At 39.0% G+C, this 25,766-nt stretch overlaps 3 protein-coding genes across 4 annotated transcripts; 2 read left to right on the top strand and 1 right to left on the bottom strand.

The window, feature by feature from the left end:
- The first annotated feature begins 1,208 nt into the window (after positions 1-1,208).
- taok3b (TAO kinase 3b) lies at positions 1,209-14,490 on the top strand. Its single transcript, XM_067574749.1, has 8 exons — positions 1,209-2,078; positions 2,918-3,154; positions 3,301-3,429; positions 3,548-3,751; positions 7,247-7,486; positions 8,196-8,408; positions 9,742-9,924; positions 11,977-14,490. Exons 2-8 carry the CDS (start codon positions 2,969-2,971, stop codon positions 12,136-12,138), a joined length of 1,317 nt encoding a protein of 438 aa, XP_067430850.1. The 5' UTR covers positions 1,209-2,078; positions 2,918-2,968; the 3' UTR covers positions 12,139-14,490.
- A 1,758-nt stretch (positions 14,491-16,248) lies between these two features.
- m17 (IL-6 subfamily cytokine M17) lies at positions 16,249-17,937 on the top strand. The gene is made up of 3 exons (XM_067574029.1): positions 16,249-16,470; positions 16,896-17,044; positions 17,171-17,937. The coding sequence occupies exons 1-3, from the start codon at positions 16,317-16,319 to the stop codon at positions 17,609-17,611; spliced, it is 744 nt and encodes a 247-aa protein (XP_067430130.1). The 5' UTR covers positions 16,249-16,316; the 3' UTR covers positions 17,612-17,937.
- A 1,509-nt stretch (positions 17,938-19,446) lies between these two features.
- tescb (tescalcin b) lies at positions 19,447-24,305 on the bottom strand. 2 transcript variants are annotated; one of them, XM_067574764.1, is made up of 9 exons: positions 23,630-24,305; positions 22,775-22,844; positions 22,449-22,529; positions 22,153-22,292; positions 22,000-22,061; positions 21,517-21,624; positions 21,378-21,425; positions 21,176-21,254; positions 19,447-19,869 (listed from the first exon to the last, which is right to left on the bottom strand). In XM_067574764.1, exons 1-8 carry the CDS (start codon positions 23,691-23,693, stop codon positions 21,177-21,179), a joined length of 651 nt encoding a protein of 216 aa, XP_067430865.1. In that variant the 5' UTR covers positions 23,694-24,305; the 3' UTR covers positions 19,447-19,869; position 21,176. The 2 variants fall into 2 exon arrangements, with proteins under 2 accessions (XP_067430865.1, XP_067430864.1); XM_067574763.1 differs by lacking the exon at positions 19,447-19,869 and having other exon boundaries at positions 20,054-21,254; positions 23,630-24,286.
- Positions 24,306-25,766: the final 1,461 nt, after the last annotated feature.

The following is a 25,766-nucleotide window of genomic DNA, read 5'->3' as shown; positions in this document are numbered from 1 at the left end:
AATGAGTATACACTTGTCTATACAAGTCTTCTAGATCTATAGGCTAAATTGAGATTCATGCAAACTAGATAAAGTAAAAATGTCTGAGGAAAAATGCCTTCGGCCTGAGCAAAATTATGATTTTATTAGGGTGTTGCTATAGGTGGTTGGTAGGTGGTTGGTGGACTGTTAGGTGGTTGCTATGTGGCTCCTAGGATGTTTCAAGTATTGTTCTCAATATTTGACTAAGTTGCTATGGTGTCATTAGACTGTTGCTAGGAGGTTTCTGTAGTACTTTGAATGTACTTTCTGGCAGGGTTGTCAGGGCATTTCCAGGTGGCTACTAGGTGGTTGCTAGGGTGTTCTGCAAGGTTGCCAGGGTTGTACTAAGTGGTTCTCAAGTGGTTGCTATGGTGTTCCAGGTGATTTCAAGGTGGCTGGTATGCTGGATGAAGTGGTTATCATGGTGATTTTGGGTGGTTGCTAGGGAGTACTGTATAGTTGCTAAGGCATATTTTGTGTTCACAGTAGTCATAGAAGTATTAATAGTGCTAGTGGTAGAAGCAGTAGTAGTAGTGATGACAGTGCATTAGATTTATCGATACATTCAGCACCATGGACAGAGACAGAGAGAGTGATTTTTTTTAATGTTTCAGCACCTTGGAGAGAGACGCTGCATTTAAATGATTTTCTCTGCTGTCCTCTAGCGGTCATATAGGCCTAAACTACCGACGGTATAATGGCAGAGTTTGTCCCTAAGTCTCTTCATGTCGTCATTATCGAAAAATACAGGTGATGTTCTCAGTCCACACAGGAAAAGATTAATATGCGTATTAAGTTGATCGGTCTGGATCATTTCTCTTGAAAGAACTTTTTTTTCTCTCTCAGAAACGATAACACGTAAAACCGTTCTATTTTTAAATACAATAACGTTTTAGTATTTTAAAAACGAGAATATAAACGTGCTATTATGTTTAGCAAGTAGCAGTAAGTGGTCACAGGGGATTATACAAATATTATTGAAATATTAATTTAACATAGCATGCATATTAGTAATCCAGATTACTACCTACCACTAATAATAATATTAATATATTTACAATATAACACTATATATATACATATGTATGATTTTTACAAACACTGATTTCCATGTATGGTATCTAGAAATATTTTAACACAAAGTAGACATCGTTCTTACCATAATAGTTCATTTCATTATCGATATTTACTATTTCTAAAAATCATGTGATAGAGTCTGATGCTTAATAACTTTAGGCTTGCTGAGATGTGCCTGTAGTATTGCGGTGTCTCTTTAAAGGAAGGGGGAGTGTAGAAGAGGGACAGAGAAAAGAGATGAATAGAAGGCACCAGAACCACCTACCATGACCAAGTGCGCTGTAAATGTAGGACAGAAATTCGAGTGGAATACAAACGGATCATCAAGCGACATATTCGAGGGAAAACCATGTTTGGATGTGCCTTATCTGATTCAAATATTTTTAAATATGGTACCACATGCGATCATGGGAACACAGGAAAAGTATTTTTCTTCCCAAACATTTCTTGCATTTTGAAACGGAAAAGAAGAGTGGCAGTAAAATATATCCCTGTGCTATCTTTCTCCGATTATCAATGGTAGGCATTGCATAATTCACCCTTATCCACCGGAGCCATTTGTTTCCTCCTCTTTGGGAAGAGGGGGACGCCAGAAAAAAAAACCCGACTACATTCAGTTGCTGCCTTCTCGGTGGTGCCTGCAATTGTTTGGCAATGCCCTTTTCTCTCTTAGGAAGGACTTGCAGACAGTAGCGGGGGAACAAGCAGAGGAAGGATGCATTTAACGCTGGATGTGTGCTGCATTCAGGGAGATTCGGCAGTAATAGCAGCTATAGCAGAAACAGCGAGTGCGGAGGGCCTGGGAAGCACCCAGCCCCACTATCTCCTCCTTTTCCTCCCCCCTGCAGGACCATGCTTGCGTGAGGGATGAGGCTGTGCACAGGGACACCAGGCCAGAGCTGCGGCCTACTTCTCACAAGAGCCGGTCTCTCGACTGCAAGATCAGTGAACACATTGCCACCATCAAATCAGCATCTTTGGTACGCAGCTCCCTCTCTCCACCATTTGCATAAAAAATACGTATGTGTACGCGCGCGCGCGTGTGTGTGTCAGCGTGTACGTGCGTGCATGTGTGTGTGTGCGTGTGTGTATGTGTGTGTGTGCGTGCTGGCGGCGGGGGGTGAGGAGGGGAGGGAAGGGGTGTCTGTGTTCTCAGCTGTACATCTGTAGTCATGGCAACCAGATCCTGTTAATGGATGTCATTTTTTCCATCCTCAGCTTCCCTCTCTGCCTCTGCTTTTATGTGTGTGTGCATTGCATTTATATGTATTCCATGTAAATCTCTGCCTGCTGTTATTTTACCAGTGAGATTTTGTGTTTGTCATAGATTGTAAGGTGTATTTCCACATGTTTTCTCAATAGTCACCATAAAATGTTATTGCACAAATTGGTCTTGAACCTAATATTGACATTATATTGATACATGCTTATTAGAGATGACACTGAGGTAACTGATTGATTAACATGTTGCTTGGCATTATAAGAAGTTACTCTAATCAAGAATATAAATGGAATTAAACAGCAGACCCTTTCTATGTTGATGAACTTCACCTCTATTGTGTGACAGTGTTGCTGAAAAGCACTGATATTGTTAGCCTTCACCCTTGTTAAGTTCTTTGGTTATAGAGGATGTGCTAGTTTTCTTTGAAAGACATTTGTTTGCCACTCTACTGTATGTGATCTCTTTTTAACACAAGGCCATGGCCCTTGACTTTCCAGCTCTCTATTTCTTTGTGCATGTGTGCGTCAGTCCTGGCGGTTGTTTCTTTCTGCTTGCTCTGTTTCTTTTACTTCCTTCTTCCTGTGTTCCTCTGTCTAGGTCATCAGGTAGATCCAGGAGCATGAGCAGGACTTTGAGCTGCGGGAGCAGATGTCTGGGTATAAGCGCATGCGGCGGCAGCACCAGAAGCAGCTGATCGCCCTGGAGAACAGGCTAAAGGCCGAGATGGATGAGCATAGGCTCCGGCTGCAGAAGGAATTAGAGACACAAGCGAACAACACTTACATTGAGCTGGAAAGACTGGCTAAACGCCACGTTGCTCAAACAGACAAAGAGGTAGAGCCTCAACAGCAGGTGTTATTTGTGAATGAAGTTGAAACTAAGGAGTGATGTCATTCACTTCAAGCCAAACAGTGTCCTTATAGGCATTTTTGTCCGTAAATAGATCAATAAAGGGTGATCATTTTCATGTCTCCTCACAGATGAAGTCAGTTGCAGCTGAAGAGAGGAGGATCCAGCAACAGATTGTTGCCCAGCAAAAGAAAGAGCTGACTACTTTCTTAGAGAACCAGAAAAAGGAGTACAGGCTTTGCAAAGACAAGATCAAAGAAGTAAATATGAAACACAGTTAAAGCACAGTTTATTACCTCATACATTATATATGTACAGACTCCATTCACTCTGTTTGTTCTGTTATTTTTTTGTTTTTCATTTGTTGATGTGTTATAGGAGATGAATGAAGACCTGTGTACACCCAAGGAGGAGAAGCAGGAGCGTCTGTCCAGGCACAAAGAAACAATGCAGCGCTCTCAGGCTGAGGAGGAAGCTCATTTGCTGGCCCAGCAGAGGCTGGTCTACGACCGGAGCTGTAGGGCCCTCAAACACCGGAGTCTGGTCAGGAGGCATGAGTTTGAACAGGAGCAGCTGAGAGAGGTAAAGTGTTTTCCTGACATTACATAACATACTGTATTGAGTAACCAAGACTGCGAAGAAATTCACAAAATCAGCAGAATTTTGGATAGTGTTTTCAGAAGATTTTTGGACAGCAGAACATTTTGGCAAATTATCATTGTCAGTGAGGATATGATGATCAAATCAAGACCTTATTTATCAAAAAACTTAGTTCCCTGATATGGATGAATCTGGTTGATTAAAATATCAGGGATAAGGCTGCAACTAACAAATATTTTTTATTATAAAACAGAAAAAAAACAGCAAAACTTGATACTGGGAACATTGAGAACAACAAAGATTTGGGGTTTTCCCAAGCTTCTCTTCTCCAGTGGGAAAGGGTCTGAACAAGGCAGACTTCAGGACAGCCCACAATATTTTGACTAAAATAGGTCATTCCCACCCCTACGAAACATTTTCAATGTGGACCTTAAGAAATTATCATCCTCAGCTGTGTCTCATGCCACCATGGAACTGTTTAATACACAATCTCTCACTGATAAATCCCTCCTCATACATGACCACATCTTGGACAAGGAGCTTGACTTCATATCCCTAACTGAAACCTGGCATAAATCAGGAGATTACTCTCTGCTTTATTAGGCCTGTCCTCCTGGCTATAGTTACATGGAAAAAACCTGCAGCTCTGGTTGTGCTGGTGGTTTAGCAATCATACACCGGGCTGAACTGAAACGGTCTCCCCTGCCAATTCCTGATCTTTCTTCTACTGAATGCCTTACTCTAAAATGTAAACCTCTGTACTCCATGATGGTGCTTCTCATCTATGGCCCCCAAACTCATCTTTCCTACCTGAGATACACGACCTCCTCACCTCACTCTGCTCCATGTCAACCAACATTGTCATTGTTGGTGATATGAATATACATGTCGACAACCCTTCCTGTCATTTGCAGTGGAGTCTGAATGAGTGTCTTGGCCTGAAGCATTATGTTGATGTCCATACTCACACCAAGGGGCAAACACTTGACCCGGTCATCATTAACTCCACCCCCATCAATAACCTACAGGTCTATGATATGGGTGTGTCTGACCACAAGGTGGTCTCAATGGCTTTGACATTCCTGTCACCCCCTACTAAACCTAAGCATCAAATGCTTTTTCGGGACCGGAAAAGCACGGACCCAGCCATCATGACTATGGACCTCCAGCACATCACTTGCCCAGCTTCTGCATCAGTGAATGAACTGGTGGAGCTCTAAAATACATCTCTGAGCAGTGTCTTTGATCTTCATGCCCCTGTCAATACGTGTGAGGTCAATTTTTCACGCTCTGCTCCCTGGTTCACTCATGACTTGCAGAAAATAAAAACAGCTGGACTTGTCCTGGAACGATGCTTCAGACACTCTGGGCTCGCTGTCCATAAACTGGCCTTCCGTGAACATCAAAGGGCTAACTCAAAGTCCCTTAAAGATGCTTGGTCACAGTTCTACTCCAATCTAATTAATAACAATCCTGGCAACCCTAAGCATCTTTTTTTCCACCATAAACTATCTCCTGAAGCCCCAATCATTTTCCCCAATTGAGGCTACAGAAGAGCAATGTAACAGCTTCATTGACTTTTTCGGAGCCAAGGTCAACAACGTCCACTCTCTGATGTCCAGCTCTTCCTCTCTGCCTCCTCTGGCCATCGACCCTCTGTCTGGGAGCTCGCCATCTCTACTCCATTTTACTGGTGTCAGGTAGAGCCACATTGAGGAAATCCTCAAGAAGATGAAACCCTGTACTTGTGCCTTGGATTCTATTCCCACAGCTCTGCTCAAATTATACATCCCCAGTCACAGCTCCCTGATCACCCAAACTGTCAAGCTCTCCCTTCAAGCTGGTAGTATTCTATCTGCCCTCAAGGTCGTAAACATCCGCCCCCTCCTCATGAAGCCCACCCTGGACCCAGAAGTTCTTGCCAGCTACAGACCTATCTCCAACCTCATTCTCCTGTCCAAGGTGTTGGAGAAGGTGGTTTCTTCTGAGCTTCAGGGCCACCTTAAACACAACAACCTATTTGAAAAATTTCGGTCAGGTTTTCATTCAGCACACAGCACTGAAACAGGTCAGCTCAGGGTTGTGAACGACCTTTTTCATGGCAGCTGATGCAGGGTCCCCTTCACTCCTGATTCTCCTTGACCTGAGTGCTGCATTTGACACTGGATCAAACTATCCTCTTAGAGTGCCTCCACACCAGCACTGGGCTGTCAAACTCTGCACTTAAGTGGTTTCAATATATTTCACTGGGTTGATGCAGGTTTAGATTGCTCCCTGTCATCTGTGGTGTTCCGCAAGGATTGGTTCTTGGCCCCACCTTGTTTACCCTCTACATGCTCCACCTTGGACATGTCATCATTAGATATGGGATGTTTTTTCCTTGCTATGCTGATGATACCTAGCTGTACATCAAAATTGCCCCAAGCCCTTCTGCAGCCATGTCATGTCTCAGCACCTGTCTTAAGGAGATAAAGGCCTGTATGTGCACAAATTTCCTCCAATTAAACAGCAAAACTGAAGCTCATTTTATTGGTACTCCACATCAGATTCAGTCATCCCCCATACCTCATCTCACCTTTGACGGCCAGGACATCCCCCTTTCCTCCTCAGTCACAAATCTGGGTGTTAGGTTTGACCCTGAGCTGATTTTTGATGACCATATAAGACATCAAGGCAAAACCTCTTTCTACCATCTCAAAAACAACTCTAAACTCTGCCCCTCTCTAACCCTGTCAGATGCCCATGCCTTTATCTCCTCAAGACTGAACTACTGCAATGCGTTCTTCACAGGGATCCCTGGCAGGAGCATCCAGAAGCTTCAGTACATTCAGAACAGTGCTGCCAGGATCCTGATGAGAGTGCAAAAGCACAAACACATAACACCAATTCTGTTTTCATTGCACTCGCTCCCTATCTCCTTTAGGATTGACTACAAAGTCCTGCTACTCACATATAAATCCATCAACAGACATGTGCCTCCCTACCTACAGGAACTGATCATACCACAAACCTCCATGCGCACCCTCAGATCTGCCAGCAGCTTGCTCCTCCGGGCCCACAGTACTAAGCTCCGCACCACAGGGGGTCGAGCCTTCTGCTCTGCTGCACCACACTTATGGAACAGCCTTCCTAACCATCTGAGGGCAGCACAGACCCTAGTCTCTTTTAAAAAAAAGCCCTAAAAACCTTTCATGCAGGAAGGCTTTTTCATCTTAACTCTTATTACTATTTTTTTTATGTTGTGTGTTCTATGTTATTAACACTGGGGCACTTTGAGTTGAATGAAAAGTGGGGTGCAAATTAAATGTATTATTAGTACTAAGATACATAGCTCTGGTCATTCATGTTAATCTAAACAGATGCTGGTACTATTTTAGTCTCCACAAAGGAAATTAGCCAGCCTTGCAAAATGGTATAAATCAGATTGTGATTTCTTTGTCCGTAAAAAATGACATTACATCAAACTTCTTGTCCCAGGAGTTGAACAAGAAGAGGACCCAGAAAGAGATGGAACATGCCCTGATGATCCGGCAGGACGAGTCCACCCAGGACCTGGAGCGGCGACAGCTGCAGATGCTGCAGAAGCTACGTATTGAACTCATGCGGCTACAGCATCAGACGGAGCTCGAAAACCAGGAGGAGTACAATGGCCGGCGGCAGAGAGAACTACACAGGAAACACACTCTGGAGCAGCGGCAGCAGCCCAGAAACCTCAAGGTGCCTGGAAATTTTCACTTTGGCTTGTCATTCATCTGCTATTTAGTGAGTTGATATCCAGTAAACTTCATTTTAAGAGGTTTTAAAAGTTTGTTTATAAAAACAATGTGACATGTTTTAGAGGATTACATAATAGAGATGAAAGACTGAAATGTACCTTGTAGTCTTATTCTAAATTGCCTAGTAGAGAACTGTAGAAAAAACACTAATCATGAGAACTGCTTCTTCCAAAACATTACTGTGATATCCGTTCTTTCACAAATTTAAATATTCTCTCCTCCTTTTATCTATTAATTGACAGTATTTTTCAGTTTGAGCTACAGTGGAAAGAAGTGAAAGCTCAATTATGCAAACTTAACAGTTTAAGGCTTAATGAGCAAATTATTTATACCTCTACATCCACTTTAAAATGATTTTCTCTACACTGAGAGGGTGGGTTGAGAGCAAGGTGAACATGTATACAGGTTTGTGTCTCATGTACTGAGTGCACAAGCGAAATTAATCAGTCAGATTAAGAGAGATGTTGAAAGAGTCATATAAATAACTTTTTATTACTGTTTAATTGTTTTACTATTTATGAGAATCATTTTTCATCCATGTTTAAGTCAAATGAACCAGCACCAAATCTGGTTAATGCAATATTTGGCTGACTTTTGATTTGTGACATGGAAGAACAGGAAACTAGCAGCAATGATTTGTCTTTTAACAGACGCTGGAGATGCAGATCAAGAAACAATTCCAGGATACCTGTAAGGTGCAGAACAAGCAGTACAAAGCTCTTAGGAACCATCAGCTGGAGGTCTCTCCCAAAGGTGACCATAAGACCATCTTGAAGGGCCTGAAAGAGGAGCAGACACGCAAGTTGGCCATACTGGCTGAGCAGTATGAGCAGAGCATCAACGAGATGATGGCATCACAAGCGGTATGAGGATGCTGAAGCATCTTGTCTTGAATAGCAAAAGTGGGCCCTGTTTATCATTTGTATGTTGTGTATTTACTTGTGCAACACATTTGCTCTTCACATCAGCCGACAGCAGAGACAATATGTGGATCTGTTCTTGTCTCCACTCAAATCTGTGTTTTACTTATTTTAACTTCACTTGGATGTTTGAGCTTCACTGTTCAGAATGATGTACCGTATGTACAGTTTGACATTAGAAGGCTGTTTTCACATTCATCTGCTGAAGGGGGAAAGTTTCTCACCTAAAATCTGAGTTTCAAATGTGTTCGTATGAGCTTGATTTTGTGACAATGACAACTAGTTTGGAAGCCAACCATGGGCCAGTATGCAATTTACTCAAGTGTGATGTGGAAAAGAAGACTTTTTGCACATTCATACATTTTGGATTTTTCAATAAGGGAGGAGTAGATGTAAGAATTTTTAACTAGTTAATTAAACTTCCTTGTGGAAAAACCATATCAAATACAAATTATTATTCCAAGCACTTTCACTCTGCTGAATAATGATGGCGATCCGTTTTTTCTGTTTACACAACACTTTGATCCAGAGCAAAACATCTAAACTTGTGGCATGGTTGTCATGAATTAAGCTGTGGATATTTATGGTCCACAGTGGCTGATTCCTAAATGACACGGAACATCCACTTGTGCACAAGAAATATTAAAATCCAATATTTATTAGGGGTCCAATTAGGAGTCCAACCATGTTGGTGCTTGTATGCCTAATTAGCAAAGTGGAAATTTACTGAGTACATGTATGCTCCTCTGAGGATGAAGCCTTTTTGATTTTGACACTCTATGAAGTTTTCTCCAGCGCCACCCTCAGGCCAAAATGTGAACTTCACACACAAGATATCTCGTAATTAAAGGGTAAAAATTATTTTTGCTCACCTTTCTCACTTACAAAACCAAGAGTTTAGAGTCTATCAAGACACTATTAAGAGTCTATCAAGATCAAGTCACCACATCAGGTTTGTCCTGATCTGCTTCTCAGTACACTTCCCTTTATAGCTGCAACTAATCTGTATTCCCAGTTATTATTTAATTACTGATTGTTGCATGAGTATAATGGTAGGTATATTATATTATTAATCTATAGAAGTCTTATTTGCAAGTTCCAAAAAATTAAAGATTGAAAGATTCATATATTCAAACGTCTTTAATGCTGTTTAATGCTACAGTGGTTTTTGTAAATCATTTTCCTAAAATTGTTGGTGCGTTGTTTGATAAATTATGCCCAACCTTGGGTTGTTGTTAATGTGTTTGTAACTGCCTCTGTCTTGCCTGGTCTCTAGATGCGATTAGATGCAGAGCAGGAAACAGAGTGCCAAGCTCTGAAGCAGCAGCTGAAGCAAGAGATGGAGCTACTGGACGCCTACCAGAGAAAAACCAAGTCACAGATGGAGACCCAACATGAGCGAGAGCAGCAGAAACTTGAGCAGAAGGTCTCCATACGCAGAGCCCACCTTGAACAGAAGGTAGGTTTAAGATCGAAGCCGTGCTTAATTTTTTTTAAATTAATGCACCATAATACCATACTGTATAAAAATGACCTGAAGACCTTAGGATAGGAGGGCAGATAGATAAGTGTCCAGAAAGAGACTTTATAAGTTTGCAACACTATTACAGTAACAGTTTTGTTGGGAGATTTGTCAATTTAGAGCCATGTTAGTGACCCCCAGAGGCTGTACTTTTCATTACAACCACAAAAGTGTTGCAAAGAACAACAAACTCAAAATTTTGACCTTACCAGTAGTATGGCTGAAAATGTACATTTTACCACAAATACCTCAGGTCTGTGACTTCCTGGTCATGTTTTCCAATGAATTGCAGAGTTTGCAGTTAGGAAGGCAACTCTTACTGGTTGACTGGGATATCTACAGTGTGTAGGGAATACAGCATTTTGAAATTGGAAGAAAACATAGACAAAAATGCAAAAATAAATACATGAAAAAAGGAAGTTTGTTCTTTGGGGTGTGATAGAGGAAGAGTAATGGGGTCATTTAAAAGGTTAATTCAAAAGTCTTTATTAAGCCTTGTGTTTTGTTGGCATTGTCTTTACTTCCTTATTGTTTGGGGTTCCACTTAGACCCTAATGCTGTATGTGCATGAAAAGTATTTTGTAGTATATTATATTATTTTATAACCTTTATTTAATCAGGAAGCCTCATAGAGATCAAGATTTAACAAGAGAGGCCTGAGAGCAGCAGAGGAAATAAAACTGAGATAAGACACCTGACAAAAACAGCGACAGTCACACACAAGTATGTACAGACAGCATCAGAAACAATTACAGACACTTATAAAAGAGGTCCCAAATTAAAAGTCAAAATTCATCCAATGTGATGAGACTTTCTGACTTTCAAGTTTTAATGTTCTTTGCAGTACTGGAAGGCAGTACTCTCAAGTTCAGCGTTAACTCATGAAGTGGTAGCCCCTCCCTGTGCCACAAACTGAGCTTGAACATTTGAGGAAGGCGACAAATACAAAAATGACCACGAAACATTGTTATTACACCAAAGAAATATTTCACTCATATGTCATATGAGATATGCATGAATAAATATATATTCCTTTTGTTTGACAAAAAGTCTTTCACAGACAAAAAAAAAGCATTTTGGTGATGGTAAAGTAAAGCTGCTACAATGTTCACAATGGAAAGGGTGTCATCTACGAGGGAGCATGGGAAAGCATACTGTATTTATTTTTATTTTTGGGGCAATTTATGGTCTATTAGTGAGTCAACAGTTGAGACAGGAAGTGAGGAGAGTGAGATTAGGAACGACATGCAACAAAGGGCCCCAGCTCAACTCGAACCAGGGACATTTCATTGTGGTCTGTGTCTTTACCCACTGAGCTGATCCTTTCAAATCCAGGCTGAAAACACATCTTTTTTCGGTTTACTATGACCTTTCCTAATTTCACCGCCTGGGAACCCAAATCACGAGCTGTTTTCCTCCTTGACATGTAGCTACCCCAACCCTGTTAGGGTTATATGATCTCTGTTTTAAAATTACTAACCTCAACCTTGTTGTAATATTAACATTACTACCTGTGTATCGGTGTGTGAATGTGTGTGTATGTGTGTGTACGTTTACATGGAATATTATGTGCTCCTTTTTCCTGTTGTTGTTGTTATTGACTTGTAAAGTGTACAGAGACTCTCTGGGACTTTAAATAAACTGAAGTTGAAGTTGAAGTTGAACCCCTACTATAAGTCACAGGGGTGCCTCAGCATACTGTATTATAAATACTCAGTACATATGGTAATCTATTTCTTGGATTATTTAAGTTTTCTTTTGGAGAAAAACGTCAATGGAGCCACTATAGCGGTCAGATGCATCCTTTGGGAAGCTTGAATACTAAATGCATGAATGCTACATTTTAATGGAATCTGGAGAGTAGCCTTTGTGACGTCTGTGAACCAAAGTGTTGGAGTTAATGACCAATAATGCTCCGTTGCTGGCAGGGCAAAACATAATCTAAAATTTCATGACCATATGAAGAAATATCATGTTTTTCCATTGCAGATTGAAGAGGAACTGGCCGCACTTCAGAAGGAACGTACTGAAAGGGTCAAGCACTTGTTGGAACGTCAGGACAGAGAAATGAATGCTTTTGACACAGAAAGTAGAAGCCTCGGCTTTGGAAGCCTGGGATCTCTGGACTTCCCCAAAGAAGACAACAGATGAAAGTGGATTTATCTTTAGAGGACAACATATCCGTGCCCTTTTCATGTCCACTTGGCCGTTTGTCACATCCACGGTGACGAAGCTGGATAACTTTCTCTATTGCTTTCTTCTCTCTTAGATATTGCATCTTTGAATCGAGGTGTTACGTGCAATGAGAACTTCTTTTGTGAAACTTGAAGGGTTGGGGGTGGGGGGAAGTAAAACAAAAGAATCTACAACAACATGTCAGTAAAAATCAAAGCTAGTCAGTGTAACTCAAAACTTATGTGTTTAAAAATAACAGACTCTTTCCTCCATGCCATTTTCTCCTTTTGGTATGAATTGAATAAATCAGGAAATTTTAGTAAAATGGGCACTTTGATATGTTTAAGTAGAAACCCATCATGTTCATACGATGCTTAATGTGTGTGTTACATGGAGGGACATTGTGGAATGTGAGCTGCGGACTCCCCCGTGGTGTTAAGCTGCTTTGTCTTTTTTTTCTTGTTTTTTAAAAATCTCATTTTATTTTTGTTTTATTTATTTTTACTTACTCAGAATGTGAATATTACTGTATGGGGTCACTGGATAAAGTCAGAGTTTATTCATTTTTTAAAATGTTTTGGTCATACTTCCATATTGTGCTTATGCATACAGTATACTGTGGTCCCTCACTTTTCTAGGCAACAGTTCTCAACTTTTCTTTACTTGATATGTAGGATCAATTGGCATTAGCTTGATCAACCCGTTTATCACAACTCAAGATCCCACTTGGTAAAACTGCTTATTATTGCATGCACTTTAAGGACAAATTCAGGTTGTGAAGTGAAGCATGAATCTGTCAGAGATTTTAGCTGTTTGTAAATAAAAGTGGTCATAGCATTTTTGTTTTAAGCCTATGGATACTGGACATAAGCGCCATATTTGATATGATAATTTCACAAATGCCTTTATTTAAGTTGTGCCTGAAGCAGATTTTAGTTATGTGTTTGTTATATCTATATTTTATTTACTGAGGCCGGCACCATTTTTTTTTCCTTTGGTTTCATCTAAACTTGTCAATCATTTAATGTTCACTTATCAAAGTTCTTGTAAAGGAAAATGGTGAGAATTGTGCTGTATAACTTTTGATATGAATATTTGTACTTGAGAATATAGCTAGAACATACAGAGACACTGGTCTATTACTGATAACAGAGCTTAACGATAAAGATTTTGCTTCACTTTTGTTTTATATTATATAGAGATATGGTCATACAATAGCTCAATATATTGCTAAGTGAAATCACTAGACTCTCAGATTGTATAAATGCTGGCAAATGGAACCATAGACTTCCTGCAGTATCAGTATGATGATCTTTTCTGGATCAGCGGTTCTACTAAAAGCAAACACAACAACATGTGGGTCCAGATTGCATTTGAGTAATTAGTGTCTAATGATCAGATTTACACATTTTTTGCCATGTTCATAATGGTCATTGAACAGGTTGCACAATGTTTCCATTTATATTGAATGGAAAGAGAATTGTTTGGTGCTTAATTTCTAATACCACCTTTAGCCTTGTAGTTTTTTGTCTTGGAGAGACGATTGATTTTTACAAAATGTAACCGTGAAGCATTTTGAAACCCCTCTGAGTCAAAACACTACTAAGTTTTTCAAACACTCATGACATATTTAGAGTACCCCATGCAGTGAAAACCCTCTCCAATGAAGTATATGTATGAAAAAATAAATACTATTTTATCACGGGTCAGTTTTTTGAAACATTGTTTAATGTGGTGGTCTTGAATGCAACCCTGTTATGTTTGACAGGTTTTTCCTTTTTTCTTTTCAGAGCCACAACTTGTATTAATGGTCGGTCATATTCCTCACAGGGCTGAAAGGAGGAAGATGTCCCCTGAATTAACAAAGTATTCTAAATGGAGGAATATAATGACATTCAAATATAATTTCTGATGGCAATAGAACTCAAATGCTCTTGTTTTACATGTTAAAGAAAAAAAAATCTAAATTATGAGTGTGAAGTTGAATGGCTCCACTAGATTTTTCAGCCTTTTACATTTTCACAAACTTTCTGAAATTTGATGAAAACGTTTCTCATATGCAGTAAGGCCTTTTGTCTGGTCACATATTACTCAAGCCTTGTGGACAAATGGCTCCATAAAAAAAAAGTGCTATTGGGGTGCTTCGGTGTCTTGAATAAGGTTTGCGTGAGAGCTTCAGAACAGCAACAAACCTCACGATTTATGTGAAGTTTACGTTATTAGAAAGATGTATTTAGTTAGAATAAAGGGGGACTTTCCTTAACAACCTTATTCACCATTTCCTGTGCAGTTCAAAAACAAAATAAAAGAGATTCTGTTGAAAAATAAGGAGTCTCAATCAACATCCTGCATCTTTTGAAAGTGCATTTCATATTGTTTGTGGTTGTATTTCCTTGCAATGCTCTCTCATGTGGTCTGGGGCCTCTCACTTTTCTTTTTTCTGACCCAATTTGACCTCTGTGACCCAGATTGTTTCAAATGCTTTTCATTATAATTTACTGTAAGCTACAAGCCATCATCCATGCAGGTCAAAGAATTCTGTAACTTGTGAAAACCAAAACCTTGAAATGGTAACAAGAGGTGAGAGGGAAGTTGAACTGCAAAGCGTCCACTGTTTTCTAAGCTTCCTTACATTTCACGGTAAACTGATTGAGGCGTTGATCGGGGTTTTTTTTTAGGCATCTGTACTGTATATGCTGGCGGGAATCCCAATGTAGTTTCCTTCAACTGTCAACGTCTGCGGCACTGTCTGCAGCACCACTTGCAGCAGTTGTTTTTCTCACCGCAACCCCTCTACTCTCCCCTGGGACGTGGAAACCCCCGAGGATGGCAAAAGAGTGGTTAGACTTTACCTGAAGAAGTGCTGACATGGTTGTGGTGCGTTGAGTTCCCCCGTCTTTTCTCAAGTAGTCAGTGGTTTGTCGGCAATACAGCATCTAGTGTGGATGCTTGAAAACCAAAACATGATTGCCATCAAAAAACGTGGACGCCATGTCAGCTTTTAATGAGCTGTTTCAGTTTCACACTGAAAAAGATAACCTGTATTCTCCACCTTTTAGCAAAGCTTATCTGTCCCACAGTCTGACCTGTCATTAACCCCATGATACAGACTGCTTGCTAAACACATCATAGGATGTCTCCAAGCAGAAGTTGCCGTCATTCTTAGATGTAAGCCCTGATGACGATGATGAGATTAGACAACACATAAAAAACCCAGTTTGTGTTATTTTCATATTGTTACATATCCTGGGCCGCTTCCTCCTCACATCGCACCAAAACAATTGACAGGAGGATGCAAAAGTATTACATGTCATGATGAAACATCCTTGGATAACACCGCAGCCTGCCAGAGGCTTCATCTTGTGGTGTGATGACACTGACATATCGCCGACTTTGGTTAAGAGGGCCCACCCCTTTACGCACTTGTAAAAGTCACTGATTGAGAAATGCATTGCTGTGACCTTGCCAGCTTCCTCTGCAAAGGCCCGCACGAAAATATTGCAAAATTCATCATGAATGCAGTCAAAAAGTCAATACACTACTAATACTGCAAATACAAACAACAAGAATATTAATTGCATTTTCTCAAGAGTCGGCTTTGTATTAATTTATTAATCTGTATTAATTTGAACTTTGCAAGTTGACTGCAGGAGTTTGGTGAATTATCCAAGTCATGTTTGAGCCAGTAAAGCCATGTGAAGAATCAGTCAAGTTCCTTAATTGATGTTGAATTAAAATGAGATTGTTGCAGCATTTTATTCTCAAAGAACATATGAATGCCTTCAGTTGAATTCAAGTAACTTTACATTTTCTGTTTTATAATGTAGAAATTGACAAAGAAACACCATATCTGTGCAGCTTTGTGCACTGTGGTGAGCTCACTATTAGTGATTTGGCACTCACCCAGGTTCACACGTTCTCACCAACACTCTAGGGGGCAGTAAAAAAGCATCTGAGAGAACTATATCAGAGGGAAAAGGAGACTAATTAGACAATGTCCATACATGCCTGCTGATGCATGGCAGGCATGTAAGGACATTGTCCACTCTTGTTTAATAAAAAACAAGAGACCAAAAAAAAAAATGCACATCTGTAAAAAAAGGAGGAAATTCTGGGAAATTTGGTTGCCTCACAAGTGCACGTCATTTCCTCCTATGACAAATGTGTGGTTTCTGTCTTTAAAAAAAAAAAAGTTTTTAAAGGAGTGTGATTATGACAAGTCTGCGCAATGTGCCTGTGATACTGAGAGGAGAATGAATGGTCATGTAAAGAGCATGCATTTTCAACAGTTTATGGAACCAGCAACAAGTAAGTTTGATTCCATTTACACTTATTGTAAAATGTGAAACAGCTTTAGAACACTTGCATCCTTTTTTTGCCATTATGCATGCTTTTGTGGCTATTTTTACACATAGCTGTTGTGAAATTCATTGAAGTTTCAGATTCAATTTCAGTGCTTCACAGTTTTTTGAACACAATATAGTTTTGTCTTAAACTGTTTGTAGAATCTGGCCAATATTTAAAAAGACTGAAAATGTTTAATGGTATTTATACATACAAACTATAACTGTATAAAATACCTGCACTGATAATATCATAGACTTCTAGGCTGACGCTGACTGTTTGCCACATGAATAATCTATTTTTACATCTACACTTGTGGCTTTGTAATGAAGTTCCCCTCACCAATGTGATGTAGGATAACCTAAACTTACCAGTTCCTTTCTTCTCAGCATTACTCTCTCTCCTGCTGCTTATGGCTGTTTATTCAACAAGAACTGTGGCAGCAAGCAGAAACCAGCAGTGTTGGAATTCTCTGCAACAGACTTTGAAGCAGACCAGACTCATACACAAGGAATCTGTTGACCTAATCAAAACATATGTGAGTACAGACATGAATCTGCAGTATCTTGTTTTTGTGCTGTGTGAAATTCTCATCTGCTTATTCAGTATTTTACCTTTTTATAACAAATGCTGACTACTTACATGCCTGATTCCTTCTTTGCAGAAAGACTCTCAAGGAGACATGTCAGAATTCTTCTGCAAGGTGTCAATGAACGACGTCCCCGATTCCAACATCTCCGGTATGGAGCCCTCAGAGAGGATAATGAGCATCTACACACACCTCCAAGTCTTCTTCCCACATTTAAAACGTGTGTACGAACAGCAGACAGACTTACAGTCATCTACAAGCCCACTGCTGGCCGAGCTCACCAGGGTCAGCAGTCGGAGCAGGTATTTGGCTGCTCTCCTAAACAGCTTTTATCAGAGCCTCTTCCCAAACCTGCCTCTACCAGAGCCTGCAGGGTGGCCGACGTCACTACCTCCACCTCAGAACATCTTCCAGCAGAAGGTCTACGGCTGCGTGGTCCTGAAGACCTACAAGAATTTCCTGTCAAATGTTTCAAAGGAATTGAGATCTCTAAAAAGCAAAGTGTGCAGGATATAATTAAACACATTCTTTTTCTAAGGATGACCTAAGGCTGGCCTTAGACAGTACATTTCCAACAACACTTGTACTCACTGGGTTGATAAAGACTTAAAAAGAAATGTGAGGATGAAGGTGGCTGGCACATCAGTTAATGGAGCCTATTTATGGTATTTATGGTATTTATTTTCTTGCATGTTTCTGATGAGAGGAATGAGAATGAGAAAAGAGTGTAAAGGTCTCTCTATCCAAGTTTTGGTAGTGGTCTATTTAATATGTTTGTATATTATGTAAGTTATGTATGTTAATGCAACCATTACATCATTAAAACATATTTTTCTGATGCATTTCTTTGTGATCTTCCATTTCTTTGTGTTGCATGTACACTTTCAAAAGCATGGCAGTGGGGAAAACACAATATTTCAAAAGAGTAAACTAATTTTGACAGATTTTCATGCATTAGATGTGTTTTTTGTTGGTCTGAATTTAAACAAAAATATATCTCTACACTGTTTTTCGTGTCTGAAAAGTATTAAAAAAAAATGCAAAAATTAGATTTTAGAGCAGCGTAATTTGTGCTTGATGCATCATGTGCTGTCTTCTGTGCAGAATCAGTCCATGAAGACAAGTTAAAAGAAAATCAGGAAGCTGCTGAGACGCTGACTGTGTGATATCAGCTCAGAATGACGCATGTGTTCAACACAAGGCTGCATCAGATAGGAAAGATTTCATGAAACTGGCGGGCTGTCTGGCCGGTCACAAGGTGTGGGTGTGTGTGGGTCAGATAACTGTATGTGTTAATAGTGTTGCATCCTCATATAGATGGAGAATCAAATGTGTGAAGGGTGGAGCGAGGAGAAGAGAGGAGAAGTTGAAATTCTGCAGAAAAACCCATTTAAAAAAAGACATGAGACACTGACTGCCAACGTGTCCTATATATACATATAGAATAACAGATACCAGAAGTTTTTTTTGTTGAAATGAAGTAATGCTTAACTAAACCTTCCTTAGATCACAAGCTTTCGGGAAACTGGAAGTAGATAGGGATTCACTCTGGGTCATAAATCAAGTTCCCTCTAATAACCACGCTTTATTTAAAGCACCAACGCAAAGGGTACCTCAGGGCAACAGTCGACATTATTCACTCATTTTCACTACCCACTTTGTGCTTTTCAGGACCTCAGATACGGGTGAAGTCCATCTTAGTAAGTTCTACTGAAAATGCCTCACTGTGACACACTCTCTACTCTGACTTACATGGAAAACCAGATGACCTGTACAATTTCAATGAAAACCCCAACAGAACTGGATGGGGCTGACGGTTAAACCGAGAATCTAATGTAGCTACAATGATCCACCTGCCATCATCTACAGTGCAAGAATATGATGATTTGTCTACTTTTGCTCAACTGCAACTTTTTTTTGGCACACCCACCACTGTGTCTTAGGTCAAGAAATGAATTTCACTTTAAACTGCAGTGTCACTTTCTGCAGGGCGTTGGCTCTGTGAAAGACAAATGACTCAACAAATTATGAGATAAAAAATACAGCTTGCTATTCAGCAAGAGTTTAAATCAATTTAAATATCCATAGTAACAATATCAGAGTGACCTAAAGCTACATTTGAACTAAAATTTTGGAGAAAAAAAATCTTAAAGCTGACCATATAATATACATCCAAATACATGAAAGGCTTTTTAGATATGGAAAAAATGTTAACCATCTGTCATATAATGGATCTTGAAGCACATTTGCAAAAGTGTTTCTCTACAGAACCACAAAAGATCAATGTACAATGTGATAAACACTCCAGCACAGGTACTGACAATAACAAATCTGAACCACAATTATATATTTCATATTTTATTGCAAAACATGCACAGCTTTACAAAGTAAACGCCTAAATGATACAATGTCAGACTGTAAGGATATTGTGACAAATCCAATCTTTCAAAAAGCGCTGCATCATACATGTTTTACTATCTGGAGTACTATAAAAAATAACATATCATTAATAAATCAGGTGCAAGTCCATTATTTCACATGCCTTACATATTTTGACATGTAGAGGGCAGTATACACCAACAACTGAGGATGAAGTCCAGCATTCTAGACAGTCTACCAGCATTCACAGGAAATGTTAAAAGATGGAAGTTTGTTTACATCCAACACACAACACAAAGAGTCAATATCATGTCTGTGGAGTATAACACCAAAAGCTGACGACATATAGTCATTGAGTCATTGCATGCCAGTATAGATAATATGACAACAACAATCTGTAAAACAATGAAAAACAATTGTAAGACTCCTCTTCCTCTCAAAAAAACCCAAAACAGTTTCTGTTTTTGACTTGCCTTCAATACACTTGTGTTAGTAATTCTTATATTCTTATATTGCTTTATGTTTTTCACTGTGCTGTTAAGGATTTTGAGCCTTTTCAAAAAAGGGCTGAAATTACTGTTCTTCATGTTGTTGCGAAAATATGTATTTACAAAAAGAGGTCACACCCAAAGATTGGACTAATAGGACTGATAATAGCTCTTCAGATGAGCATTTAGAACTTAAATTTAGCTTGAAAACGTATATGATAAAACTTTAAAATCTTTTTTGTTCACAATTTTATTTTATGTCAGAATAAAGAGGATTTGTGGTTTTAAACATAAGATCTTATGACACACTGAAGGCTGATAAATAGTAATTGTACTTCTCATGGGAAACAAAATGAACTACTTACAAATTATTTAACAGACATGTCATGATGTCCTTACATTGTTAAAGAGCAGTTCCCAAATATTGGAACAAGATTACCACAGACAAAGCAGTTAATAAAGGTTTTTCCATGATTTGATTGAGTCATTTACTCTCTGTGAATACTTAAACTGTTTTCATACTGTCTCTATGACTAATTCATGTGTGTGTGTGTTTTAAAAGGTTATAATCTTTGTAAGGTGAAGCATAATTATTCATTACAGTAAACTGACCCTTTTTCTCAAACCAGAACCAATATGATACTGCCTTCAAGCATTTAATCTTGCATGACAGCACTCCCATTTCCTTTTTACTAGAAGTACACATCATGTACTACTGCTTTGATTGTGCAAATGCAGTGTGCAGAGCATGCACCGCCTTAACTGTGACAACGTGTCACAGTTGTATTTATTATGCAATTACAAACCTCGATTATTAGACACATCTAGACATATTTAAAACATTTATATCCCTGATTATTGAAAATTATTGATTTATGGCATTAACAGTTTTAAAGGTTCTTCAAGCATCCATATTTGCATGCATAGAGTCATTTAATTATTGCTTTGTCAAACTACTCAGAGGCTGATTGTTATTTAACTGATTATCTCATGTTATTGCTTACAATCAGATAAACTACGACTAACACATCCACAAAATATATATTTTCTTTGAATTTGCATAGTTATTCAAACATGAGCGAGGCATATATCTAATGTAAGCGACAAACGTTAGTGTAGGAAACTATAGATAGTTACTGCTGCTGTGAAATAATTACAACAGCATGTGTCCTCAGAGTTTTCCCAAAGTCATGGCATCGTTTAGTGTACCAACCTCACTTGCACAGGGTTGTCGTGTCCATATTCGAAAAGCGAATGTTCATTCTTGATTCAATTTCGAAGCCATTCAGTAACTGCAAAAGAGAGTTTTATAACATTTATTTTGCACAATGTACTTTCAAAATATGGTAATTAACTAAGAAAGTAGTTTTAGTGAACATATGGAGTATACTATGGTGTTTAGTCTGTTGACCAACCTTCAGGAAATGCTCAAATGTGATTCCTTCATAGAATTCATCAGGTTCCTGTGTGTAAAACAAAGTGACATCAGTGATGCTGTCCAAACAAACAATGAATTAAACTTAATATTATCTTGAGATACTACAGCTTACGTACCATGTGGCCCACTGAAATACTGGCCACCTCCAACATGGCCGCATCAGCAATGCTTTTGGCCGTATCCTTTCCCAGCGCCCCGCTGCGAGACAACAACTCCTCCACCACCTAGGCAGACATGATCAACGGTTAAAATAAAACATTAATATGATAACTACAACAATCAAATCCCTCACCACGAAAAGGCTTGAGGAAATTAAATGACTCCTTCCTTCCCTCATTGGCCACCAATTAAATATGTTGCAGGAAGGCAGCTGACTCTCAAGTGCTGGAGATGTCCCAAAAAACAAAACACAGAGATAACTTCCTCTGTTTCTGCGAAATCCAACTTCAAAATGCTGCTGAGAATTATCAAATGATGCTGATAAACACACACTGATAAAAGTAAAACCACCAACTTGAGAATCTTATGATGTGTGCAAGACTCAATAATGATTTCCCCATATTTTAAGTAAAGGTTATTGCAATCTTCATGCAGCTTACATGTCTGTATTCTTCGAGGGTTATTGTTCCATCGTTGTTCGTGTCATGCATGTTGAACAAAACTGGAGACAAAAATAACCATCAGTTTAACAGCAGTGTGTCAGCCATAGATAATGTCAAGTACGTGATCATGTGATTTGTTGCGAGACACACATCTCAGTTTCTCCCTCCTGACGCTCTCACGCTGCTCCTCTGTCATGTGCAGTGAAGGGGGCCTGAAATGGGACATGACCACCAGAAACTCCTCGAAGCTGATCTCCTCGACTGTCCCCTCCTCATTCAGTCGAAAGTTTCTGAACAAATACACAAAAAGTAAACATAAATAAAAGTCTTAGATTTGATCCCACACAGTATTAAACTGAGAAAGTTGTTTGTGATACAGCTACAAATATAGAGTGAAAAAAGTTAAGTTCATTTAACTTTCAGACATACAGGTATCATGACTCTACCTTCTGTCAAAGAAGGCCCCTATAATCTGGGAACGGATGGGATTGCACGCCAGATCTGGAATTTCATTGAAGTGATCCCTCCTGGAGGAACAAAAAGGATTTTCAGGAGTGGTACATGGTGTCGTGTAATACTTTACTACTCTCACAGGTTGCAAAGCTGCATGTGCTTACATGAATCCTGTTAGGCAAGTTTGCATTTCCTAAGAAAGCTGGTGAAATGTCAGGCCAATTTGTTAAGAACTGTTAGTTTATGAAAACAGAAACCTTATAGTGACACTGAAAAGTTCACATCACTCAGCACTTAAAAATCATAAAAACCAACTTACCGCAGTGTTTCTTCATTGTGGCTCAACTGCTTGAATCTTTTATGGAGGACTCCGATCTGTTCACATGAAACTGGAAACAGAAAAGAGGCAACCTTAAGACAAGTTCAGGAGCATAAGATCTCAGTAAATTCTACTGAGCCATGTACAGACAAAGATTAACTTGTGCATTAATAGCCTAAATTTATCCAAATACCAGGAGACACAAGGTAAACTTAAGTTAACTCTAAAAACCAAATAGGAATTAATAATTTTGACCATTCATATAAAGAAATCGTTGAATCTGATAACAATTTATGTTTCCTGGTAGCTTTCAAGGCAGCAGATTTGGATATTCATATTTCATGTAAAACACTTCGGTTTATTATGACGCTCACCTCTTTCGTGAGAGGCTACAGGTGACATTAAAGCATATTTTGACATGTCAAATCAATGATCATGGAGGTACAATATACAACTGTTGGATTAATCTCTTAAATTGTTTTGTCAAAGCTTTCACCTATTGGCCAACAGTGTCTAATCTATTATTTACTGCACCTCAGTTAAGTTACACTTCCATTAACTTGCAGTTTAAATTATTTATTGCTACTGCACCAAACAGACTGGTTTTCCTTTCACTCAGAGATGTTGGACATATGTCATGATTATTATAGGCAAAGAACTATCATCTCTTTGTTTAACACATATTAGACATTATTGAAAAGGTCGAATTTCCCCTTTAAGAGAGATAAAAGTAAACTGAACTACACCATATTTCCGGTGTAGTGAGCTAATGTTTACACACATCCTGTATGTCTGACTGATGTCATATTAACAGAAGCGCTAATCATAGCCAACAATAATAATATGACTACTCACATCCCGTCTTTTCCGCCAGATCAATGTACTCATGTTGACCAGGTAAGGACTGTAAAGCGCCCATACCTCCAAAAAGCTCTTCAAAGACTAGTCCAGTTCAAACGAGGACTCAGACACGTCAGAAATTCACCGAAACTGTTGAAACTGAAACGTATGTCAGAGGATCATGTTTCATCTCTATGGGAATATTTCTACAACAGATGCAGGCTCTCTGTGCGGTGGCAGGTCTCATCCTCTGCAAGCAACGCAGGCTATTTCCGCAACTACTCTACTGCCGATGACGACACACAACAGGCTGCAGTTTGAATTATTAATTCAGACTTTTTTATTTATTCAAGGGCTGCGATCATTGACTGTGACCTGTGTGGAAGACAAAAGTAGTTCTCTTGTCATAACAGACTTTTAGTAACGTGAAGATGTGATTATAAACTGTTTTAAATTAGTAAAATGAAGTAATGTTCATTTGTTTAACTCTGCAAACATCCTGGTGGACAGATGGATCAATTTCTATTAACTATTTTGAAGCCACGTGTCTAAAATGACTAAATTACATACAATATACTTGGATTTTTCATATTTTTATATTTTTCATACAGTCATTTAACTGTGAAATTACATGTCATGTTGTTTAAAAGCTCCACACTCATCTGGGTGGAGACAAAATTCTTTTTTTCACTTATTTATCTTTTTTTTTTGTCAAATTCAAATAAATGGGATCTAAAAATACTTGAATACTCCGTTAAAACACCAGCTAAGTGTAAGTTTTTAATGGTAACATATAAACTTCCCAGGTTGCTAAAACCCATATATTCCCAAATAAATACACACTAGTGTGCACTAGTGGCTTTAAAGTTACTACAAGGAACTGTTATTTTGTGTTAGCATCCCTGTGGATAAAAGCAGTGGTGTTTTCCCAGAATGAAGACTCCATTTCCCATGAGCACCAATCGCCTCGTGTTGCGCGTGCATTTGTCTTGGAAGTTAGTGAAAGACAGACGCTACTTATTTTACATTCTGTTTTTCTTGATTTCTTGAGTGATGAGGTAATATATCCATTTGTAAGTTGTAAGGTCATAGGATATAATAGTATAAATTTAGAAATGAATGGCATCTTTATCAAGTAGGAAGCTGTAACTGTTTTTGTTTTGTACCATAAAATGACTCCCTCCTGCTCTAAATATTTTAAACCACTTCACACATAAAGATTTATGGCTTCAGTTATTGAAGGTGAAAACCTAAAACAGGAAACTGGTGTGAAACCATCAGTGTTGCACTTTCCACTCTGCCAAAACACCTGCTTTGCCAACCTTGCATGGGGTGCGACCTGAGGTTCACCATGTTTGAATATTTCAAACCACAGATGAGTCAGCAGCAGGTACCAACCCCGTATGAGTCACTGTTGAGAGCCTGAACACTCAAAACTTACTGTCTTATAATGACTCAAACACAACATGTAGAGAGTGTTCTTATCTAATATCCAGATATCCTGTAAGAGGAACTGAAATGAGCTCCAGCAACAAGTAACATTAAAACTATGCAGTACTAATGTACACCACATGGTGGTAGCATTTCATCAAGTGTGTAATATAACACCAGTTTATATAGAAATGTCAGTTATTAACACAATTTATCCTACCATCTCCCATTGGACTCTTCTTTTATATGTTAACTGACAGTGATGTAGAATAGAAACCACCTCCTGAAATGATCTGCATCCCTTCTAGACATCATTATCCACGTAGATCTCACAAATCAAAACCATTAAAGATATATTTCTCTCCTGTAAAATACTGTATCCATACTTGAGGGCTGTAGGAAATTATCATGTTTGAAGCTCAAGTACTCAACAGGTTTTCCCACCTTCCTCTGTCCTTATTAACAGTCTATACTGTGACTCTGGATGCCCCAGTGAGACACTAATGAATTATTAACTTAATGAAGCTGCAGTAATAGAATGGCACTATATCTTGAGCTTTGGGGGAGGTTACTTATTACGATACAACTTGGTTAATAACAGTTTCCCCTTCAAGATCAAATATGTGAGAGCTTTTTATACTTTCTGGGCCAAGAGTGTGTGAATGTGATGAAGATGCATGCTGTGTCGAAATATCAGTCCTTGCACTATTGCTGGTTAGGG

Source organism: Thunnus thynnus, chromosome 19 (genome assembly GCF_963924715.1).
Source record: "Thunnus thynnus chromosome 19, fThuThy2.1, whole genome shotgun sequence".
Taxonomy (NCBI): Eukaryota; Metazoa; Chordata; class Actinopteri; order Scombriformes; family Scombridae; genus Thunnus; species Thunnus thynnus.
The sequence above is the reverse complement of the archived record's forward strand: the minus strand, read 5'-3'. Positions and strand labels throughout refer to the sequence as shown.

Coding starts and splice junctions, on each gene's coding strand:
- taok3b (XM_067574749.1), top strand. CDS start 2,969: ATGTCTGGGTATAAGCGCATGCGGCGGCAGCACCAGAAGCAGCTGATC. Junction 3,752..7,246: donor AACAGGAGCAGCTGAGAGAG/GTAAAGTGTTTT, acceptor TTCTTGTCCCAG/GAGTTGAACAAGAAGAGGAC. Junction 9,925..11,976: donor GAGCCCACCTTGAACAGAAG/GTAGGTTTAAGA, acceptor TTTCCATTGCAG/ATTGAAGAGGAACTGGCCGC.
- m17 (XM_067574029.1), top strand. CDS start 16,317: ATGACAAATGTGTGGTTTCTGTCTTTAAAAAAAAAAAAGTTTTTAAAG. Junction 16,471..16,895: donor GTTTATGGAACCAGCAACAA/GTAAGTTTGATT, acceptor CTTTCTTCTCAG/CATTACTCTCTCTCCTGCTG. Junction 17,045..17,170: donor TTGACCTAATCAAAACATAT/GTGAGTACAGAC, acceptor CCTTCTTTGCAG/AAAGACTCTCAAGGAGACAT.
- tescb (XM_067574764.1), bottom strand. CDS start 23,693: ATGGGCGCTTTACAGTCCTTACCTGGTCAACATGAGTACATTGATCTG. Junction 22,530..22,774: donor CACAATGAAGAAACACTGCG/GTAAGTTGGTTT, acceptor TTGTTCCTCCAG/GAGGGATCACTTCAATGAAA. Junction 21,255..21,377: donor CATTTGAGCATTTCCTGAAG/GTTGGTCAACAG, acceptor TCTCTTTTGCAG/TTACTGAATGGCTTCGAAAT.